Source organism: Anneissia japonica, unplaced genomic scaffold (genome assembly GCF_011630105.1).
Source record: "Anneissia japonica isolate Jap-2015-1 unplaced genomic scaffold, ASM1163010v1 scaffold287754_len4335492_cov202, whole genome shotgun sequence".
Classification (NCBI taxonomy): domain Eukaryota; kingdom Metazoa; phylum Echinodermata; class Crinoidea; order Comatulida; family Comatulidae; genus Anneissia; species Anneissia japonica.
In genome coordinates, this window is record NW_022705543.1 from 2,641,246 (window position 1) to 2,650,411 (window position 9,166).

Below are 9,166 nucleotides of genomic sequence, written 5' to 3' on the forward strand. Positions count from 1 at the left end.
TTTTCTCTTAATGTAAAATGTATTCATTAAACAAAATATATTCAAATCCGATTACCGTAATCATAATTGACTGTTATACTTACCAGGAAACCGTTGGCCTAGGAGGCGACTTCTTGAAAAGAACCACGGGTAGAAACTGAAAGGGTCCCGCCTTGGTGAGTGAAACATGCTATGTAGAGCAGGACTTTGTGCCGTTGGACTTAGGCCTGGGTGGTGGTGATGACTTAGTCCAATTGGCTGTGGGATTGCTAATCCATGAGAGTCCGAGTACGTTGGTTCAGAATACAACCCTTTCATAGATTGCAATGTACTGAGAAAAGGTGATTCTGTTGGGCAGTGTTTAAAACGAGGTGCTACAGGCGATGTAAACGGCGATATGCCGTGACTTGACTCCGACGGAACGTCCTTTGATACCAGAGATTCAATACTAAAACAAGTTGGTTTAGGTTGGTAAATTTCGGCCACAGACATTGTGAACTGCGTGCTTAAGTTGTTTAAATATTGCTCTATAAAATATGGCTCTAGAGATTCATCTGGCCGTCAAAGTTCCAGTTTCACGGGAAGTGTTTAGTCACAGATTAAAATGCACAACAGTATATCGTTTACTTGAAAGACGTCTATTTATCGTCGTGTTCTTTTGAAGTAAAACGTCGTAATTTGCACTGGCCTTCCTCCTCAAATAGGAGTGGATGATAGGAATTCGTTAAGAAAACTTTGTTTCGATCAAGCCGGACTTCGATATTTCCAAGTATTACTTATGTGTTAAGTGGTATCGTATGCAGCCTTGCTACAAGATTCTACGAAGGTAAACACCGGCTCATCGTTGCATTGCCACTGACGTTTACTAACGATGACACTTGTTATATAACGCCGACCGTCGCCAACTCTGACTACCCGTTCAGATGTACTTTCGATCTAGATAAGTTGCAAAAAATTGAAATAATAATAAAAAAATATACCAGTTAATTTGCATAGACGAGTTAAATTATCCTGGATATTGCTGTCGTGCACTGTGATCCGAGTAGGAAACGAAACCACTGTTAGCTCCATTGATTTTAAGGCCAAAAGCCATTGGCAGGGAAAATGACGTAGCGTAAGATAAGGACCAATCGCAGTGTCGGAGTTATTACAATAAGTCGACAATTGATGATCATTGGTCATTATAGAATTACTCATTAGTTAACTCTGCTTACGGCCTAGATAGAGTGCCAATCATTTAGGGAGGCTTAACTGACGACACTTGCTTACAAAACTATACAATCCTATACACATAAGTTTCGTTTTGCCGGGGGGTTTCTAGCAGCAGCAATAGGAGCCCAGTAATCTGATAAAAACCCTTGATAACGCTACATTTGCCTGGACATTAATTTACAATACACGTGCACTAATTATTTGAAAAATATTGATTTTTGCAATAATTATGAAACATAGAACATATGCTGCCTATTTACTTTTATTTAAATATTATTGTTGCGTTATAATTTAGGACTATTAGGCCTATTTTCTAATCAGTTATTAGGCTTAATTCTGAATAAGCCATTAGTAAGGCATGTACTAATTACCGGTATTTATTATAAATTTACAGTTCATTACTTTGGAATTCATTATTTTTAACTCGCCAAAATAAACTTTTTATTGGGAGAGAGCTATAATGTTCACTATTACCATACCACCATTACCACTATACTACATCCATTATCATAAAGGGAAGATGCATAAGGTCTGTATCGTATTAAAAATAACGAGAATTTCAGTTCTTGTATGGTACCAATATAGTCCTCCATTGCTAAGCATAAACTAAAACACAGCGGCCAAACCTCCCCCAAGAAGCGGCGCCTCCATTTTCGTGTTCGTCATCTATTCCAATTTCTCATACGGTCAAGTTTTATTTTCTTGTGGTCACGGAAGGCGCATTAATGAAACACTTAAATATATGCCTAAAAACATATTTCTAAACAGAGCTATAAGGCCTAATGAAACATTTTAATTTAGACCTATTTACACAACAGAGAAAATTTTTCAGAAATCTTAGATTAGGCCTACAACCGTACCGTACTCTAATAGGCCTAAGTGACACAGTCATTATCCATCATTAATAAATGGTTTGAAAAAAATGAAGAATCATCTTTCGTTTGAAAGTAGTGTCTTTAAAAAACACAAAAGGTGAAAATATAATCAACTTGTAGGCATTATTTACAGATACCGGTAGGTACTGAACTATATTTGTTATTGCGTTATGTACAATAAAGTGTTTCAACATAACTTTCTATGCCAGTGAAAGCATAGCAGATCATACTTATATTCACGCATATAACGCCTTTGTAAGATATTAATGCGTGTTCCATGATAAAAGAGAATTGAGGAGGATAAATTCGTCTAAGAACACATAAAGTGTCAGCTACAAACACTCGATATTTTGACCTCACCGGTAATTACTTTAATTGGTTGTTTTTGCGTTCTGAATACAATACACGTCTTTCAAATCTATTCATTTATTTTATTCTAGTTTTATATAGGCCTAGGTCTAAGCCTACAAATTGAAAAGATCTTATTTTCTGCTACAATTTTACGAATTTCTGTGGCAGTACATTGAACCAAATGAATTTCAGTTTTTGTATTGAACGATCGTTTGTTTTCAGTTGTTAAATGTCAAGATGAGTTTACTATGGCCAACTTTCTAGTTATTTATTTACAAGTAACATTTAAACATTTATAGAGAGGAGCGTAGGAGACGTCACCACCGTTACAATAACATTTCTTTTAATTTACGCTTAGCTAATCAATTCGTTGGCTAATTGATACACAGCAGCTAAGTGTCGTTGAAGATAATAAGCATAATGAGTGTAAAGTTTTGTCTATAATAATATTAATTATTTTGGTGAAGATAATAATGACTCAATAATACTAACAATAATACTAGGCCTAATACTACTACTACTAATAATAATAACAACAACAACATTAATAATAATAATAATAATAATAATAATAATAATAATAATAATAACAATGATAATATAATATCGAATTAGTAATAATAATAATGAAAATGTTAAAGATGATGAGAATAATACATACATTTATAATCAAAGATGTTTTTAAAAGTATAGATTACAGTATTTACTACTTTTTATTTATTAAATTCGTTAAATTCTTTCGTAATTTGGTTTGTATATCTTCTCATATTATCACTATCATTAAGCACGTTGGACGTCTTCCGACATAACACTTTCCACTATTCCGAGGCATCTCTTTCTGTCATTTGGCAGGATGGTTCGTAGTACTGTCTACATACTTTTAAAGTTTTTTTTTCTTATAGCTTAAAGTATAAATATAAATATAAATATATATATATATAAAATCCTATAAACCTATATATAATATATAATATATATATATATATATGTATATGTATATATAGGCCATGTATATGTATATATATGTGTATATGTATACATGTATATAGACCTATATATGTATATATAGGTCTATATATATATATATAGGCGATATTAACCACCCCAAGATGAGATAGATGGAATGACAGAAGTCTAAGATAGACGGCCTAATATCATTTTATTGTCAATTATCATGGTAATATTGAACTAATTTTTCACGCACATGAAATTTTATTTCACAATTCAACCATAAAACAGCAATCTACAATTCATAATTCAGCTTCTTAACCGTCACCGAACTATTCATTTGTTTATGTTTGTTCTGAATTATTAAAACTTCAAACTCATCACTTCAAACTCTTTTCCGTAATGCGCCAGGCCTTCGCACTCTCGTCAGGCCTAACTGTTCAGGACTGAGTTAACTTGTCTTTGAATACCGGCTTGGTACCAAACTTCACGGATAGAACATAACCTATGAATGGAGTGGCTTTATGACGCCTAAATATATGACTTGTAATTATCATTATTGTTACCACTCTTTTGTGTAGAAAATATTTAGGGAAATGTTTATTGTTGTGTTTTATAACGATCATTGGCGTCAAAATTGAAGGTCGATCAATAGACATATGTGCATTATTCATTGAGCATGTCTAAATCAGTATTTAAGATCAACTGCAGATTGTTTGCGTGTCCAGTAACATATGTTTTCTATATCTACGCTCAAATCCATTTAGTCTTAAGTGTACTTGTTATCGAAAAACAATATTCTTTTATCCATAATTAATAATAATGATAACGATAATGCAATCGCCCTATATTTATGCTGCACGCGATGTCTTGAATATTATCTGCTTTGTATTTTATTGAGGTGTAATTAGACCTATATTATACGTTTGCGACTTAGTGATATAAATTGTCAACAGTTTAACTTTTATTTTGCCTATATTTACGTCTTAATGTTTATAGCTTCAAATAATTTAAATAATAGCAAATTCGTCTAATCAGGGAGTCGTTGATATAATAATGGCCAATGATGGCGAATCGAAGCTGAGTGTTTATGCTGGGCACTGCAACGTGCAGCCATAATGTCGGCGCTGGTTCGAACGTCCTGCTCGCCTATCGTTCTGGTGGTGGAATAAGTCTTCTCGGATAAGTACCGTACTATTAAACCGTAGGCCCAGTGTACACGATTTGGCTCATACAAATACATCTTTGGAGACGAGTTTACTGGTCCATGCAGCCCCTGTTGTGGGCAGACGAGAGTAACTGGTACCGGTTTGCCGGGTAGCTCAGACACGAATAGACACTTGAAGAAACAAGTTACTGTATGAGCTGTTCCACACCGAGCGCTTTGAGACACTTCGGTATAAAGCGCTATATAAATCCAACATTACATTACTGTAATGCACCGTACGGTAACAATGTTACATTTGAATTACACGTGTATGCGACCAACATCGTCATCTCCCTAATCTCTTCTTCATTTTCGTTTGTTAATCTGTGATTTTGCCCATATATAAATATGATATCCGGTCATTATGCCCATGGAAGTATGATATACCGTCATTAGGCTTATGGACAAATTACCAATCAGTTTGTTACACATAAATTAATAGTGTCAACAGAGCTTCATTTACCTTTACCCGGGATTACACTATCCACAAAAAATGGAGAAATCATACTAGCATACGTTTGGCTATCATCAGACAATGTTAGATCAAACAATATCTGATAGTGTTGGCATTCCCGGTTTTAGACATAGGACTAAATTACCACAATGCTTTTGAAAGGCTAATGGTATGTGTGTTGTATTTAGTAATAGGCCTAGGCCTACATGAACAATGCAATTTATTATCTATTTAATATAATAATTTGAAAATATATTTTATACCTTTTATTATAAGTTAAAAACACTTTAAATTTATCGAATAAACATGATCAAATGTAATTTGTAATTGGTTTCAAACTTCCACGTAAACACAGGTCTAGGCTTGCTGTACAAGTAACGCAAACAAATGCCATCAAAGTCATAAAACTAATCTGGACAACTATTAAAGATCAGAGTTACTAATAATTATTGATGCTGTAATCTAGCTCACTTAATTGCTGTTTTAATTGATTTGTTGCAATTGTTTTGTTCTTCGATTACGGAAAAGGTAGCCAATTAGTTTGCACCATAACGGTTGGGTCATTTTCCCACCTTCCAACCAGTGATAATCTTCAAACTCATGTTTTATAACCGCACATAAGGTGCCTGAAATTACTGCAATTAATTTTCCTTAATAACTAGCAAGCATCTTGTGTATATCCTCTATCACTCAATGTGTGAAATATTACACGAAGGGCGATGCTATTTGAGTCAGGACCCGGATAGTACGCTAGTTAGTTTAGATCTTTAATGCATTGATTGATAACTTTTTCGATTTGAATTAAGCTACAACACATCGTATCCTAAAAGTACTATTAAGATCATCAACGCCGGCGTTTCGCTAATCGTTTGCTTATAAACAATTTAATAGAACTCCACTTTATACTTAACACCGTTGGGAATTGAATCTCCACTAAAGCCTCGTAAAACAACTGGAATTTCGTTAAAATTCTAGTGTTAAATTCGACATCCACTGGACGACGCGAAGAATCAATTAAGATGTACAATGAACTTGCCTCAAACTCATTGAGGACTTCATCCAATATTAATTTCTTAAAACCAAATTTATCAAGCGAACTTGGCGTATGATTGTTTCTCATAATATTTGATTGACATTATAGGAAGCCTATAAACAGATCTGTTAATAGATTATAAGTGTATATATCATAAATGTGTATCCGCCGCTTCTTAAAGCGTTTACCTATGAATAATTTAATGTTTTAGATTAACTCTAGTTACCAAAAATGGAATAAACGCAGAGATGGGCTGTTAAATATAACGTTTAATTTAAAAAACGAACCCTTTCAATGTATGTATACAGTACACCACACACGGTTGTGCACGTTTCGAAATGTGTGGATCATTGTATAATAGTACTTATTAAAGTTTTTTTAACAATAGAAAAAAGTACCAAAGGGCTTTTAATTGAATTATTTATCCCCTTGTCGTTGGATTTACAAATCGGCCTACATCGCAGCGTGCAATCTCCTTCGCTTTCCTAGCGTATTGCACATACCAAATACCAAGACATCCAAATATACTCCCTGTGTGAAGAGAGACAAAAATAATTGCAGTGTCCAATGTCCCAACACACGTTGAAGTAGCACAGCGAGCGACTGAACCCCGACCTCATCAAGATTGAGAAACCGCCACAAAATCACTACACCAGACGCCCCTATCTACCACAGCGCTCGCAGCAACAGTGTACATCATGTGCAGTGGAACAGCGTATTAAAAAAATAATTTCTGCTATTTGCAGTGTATCAAAAATTACTAGTGCTGTTCCACAATGCATGTGCAAAAGTGTATAGGTGTCCGCATGGTAGCAGAATGGCCGAGTACGAATCCCGTATGGGACAACTTTTTTTCACTCAGATTTCTTTAACTTTCAACATTTATAATATATAATGTCTAATTATACCATTACTGCAGGACGTTTTACAGTTTATATCTTTAGCGCTGTATCATTTTTTATTTAAAAATGTATATTTTCAAAATCTCGCCTTGCTGAATAAAATGCAATATATTTGTTTTATTGCTAGGTCTAACTTTGATGTATACAATATATTTATATTATATACACAAAGCCAGTTTTGTTGGAATCTCCATTAAGTTTATGCCTTATATTTTGCTCAGGGGTCAAACAAAGAGCGAAGAAACCTTTAACGTATTTTAAACATAATTAATCATAACGAATATTTTATCTTTTCCCTAAGGTCTTTATCATCGCTTGTACATCGTTATATTCAGATTGTTGACCGGTGATTACTGTCTTTCTTTCGGTCGTTACTTCTGGTTTTGCCTCTTTCAAAAATTCAAATTTGTAACGTCACGAAAACCTAGTCAAGCCTTAAATTCACTGATTCTGTTTGTATCTTTCTAGAATAACAATCAATTCAGTTATGGTATCATAACAACGCTTATTTAACTCAATTATCAAGTAGCAATAAAAGAGCGTATCATTAGCATTTGTCCACACGAACAGCTCCCGACCATAAGCTCTACTATCTACCGCGTAAATATCTATCAGGCGTGTGATTGGTCAAATTGAAAGTAATCAGACGTTTTTTCACACTACTGTATACAGTACATCACTTGTACTGATTCATATCCGTCACCGTACTAAGAAATTAATTCTCAGAAACCGCTCGAGTCAGATTTCACCTTATATAAATTCAACTAATATGCTTTAGGCCTATTCATTATTTCGATATAAATTTAATATACTTTAAGTTTTACCGAGGTGAAAGGCCTTATTGGTAATTGGTAATGGTCTTGTTTTGTATAAATTTCTTTTTCTTTTATTAATTAATCTATTGTTATGTTGCCGCTGCGTCGGCGTTGTTATGTTTGTTTTTGTGTGTTATTTGGAATTGAAATAAATAAATAAAAAAAATAAATTTAATATAATAATGAGCTCTTTAAACTATATAATATAGCTATACACATAAGGCCAAGTAAAAAAAAAGCAGTTTCTCGTCCCAATATTTTGAAGAAAGGGGAATAAGGGCACTTTTTTTCCTCCGAGATGGCGAATCCAAGATGGTCGATAAGAAACGGCTACGGTACCTTAGTACTTTCTCACTACCAAAAGTACACAGATTGAAAGCAAATAAAAGAAGAACCGGATTCACATCATATGTATCCCCACCACGAACGATCGAGAGAGGAATTTTACTGATACGTCTATAGCCAGATTTTCGTACACATTGTTAAATAAAGTAAAAAAAAAAAAAAAAAAAAAAAAAAAAAAAAAAATGGTGAGGCAGAAAAATTGGATGCGTGAGGGACGAGAAGCTTGTTTATTTGGCATAATAGGTGTCTAAACTATTTCATTACTTTTTGTCATTTAAAGGTCATAGAAGGTCGGCTTATAATATTCAGGGCGCCCTCTTAAATAAATGAAATAACGTGATGCTTTTATAAAGTCTCTTTATGATGCTCAGGGAGTAGAGTCGGTTTGTCGTGGGAAAAATATCCTCTTACCGTGACAGGAACTGAACCCAGGACCCAGGGTTTAGAGGGCAAGCACTAAGCTATTTAACCCAACTCACGATAATGTAATACGTAGGCATAGTAAATTAAACAATTTTAAACTATTATTCTCACATTTTGTATTATTTACACAGTGAGGCACTCCACATGAGTTTCTGACCCAACTTTTGATTTCTACTGAAGAGGACGCTTTGTAGTTAAAGGGCCGCTCGAATAATTCGAGCGTTAAGCCATCGTTAGTCATTACATCTCGCGCGCAGAGTGCGCTTCGTACTACCACTATAACAACTCCTTGGTACTACTAGTCTGACAAAAACGATGGGATGATGGGAAGTTGATGAACTGCCCAATCGATAGAGCAGAATCTTTGATCATTTCAAAGGCCACTTAACTCGATCTGTAACAGCAATTCCCAAGATACCGTCTTCTTTAATGCCGCTTACTTGTTAGGCGGCATCGATTAACTAAACGACACTGTGGCAGTTCAATTAATGAAGATGATTGCACATGAGGGTGTGAGCGTGTTGACGACTCAGAAACATAGTTTCAGGAGTTATTCACCCCGGTATTCTTCATTATTCCATCATAATAATTCACAAAGTTATGTCTATCGGAGAATTATTAA

At 34.5% G+C, this 9,166-nt stretch overlaps 1 protein-coding gene across 1 annotated transcript in view; it reads right to left on the reverse strand.

Moving 5' to 3' along the window:
- The window catches only part of LOC117105742 (homeobox protein EMX1-like), a 15,276-nt gene extending 14,238 nt beyond the window's left edge, over positions 1-1,038 (reverse strand). The window contains exon 1 of the mRNA XM_033247003.1: positions 84-1,038. Coding sequence (XP_033102894.1) covers positions 84-471 — 388 coding nt within the window. The 5' untranslated portion in view covers positions 472-1,038. The remainder of the gene's footprint in view (positions 1-83) is intronic.
- Between the last annotated feature and the right edge of the window lie 8,128 nt (positions 1,039-9,166).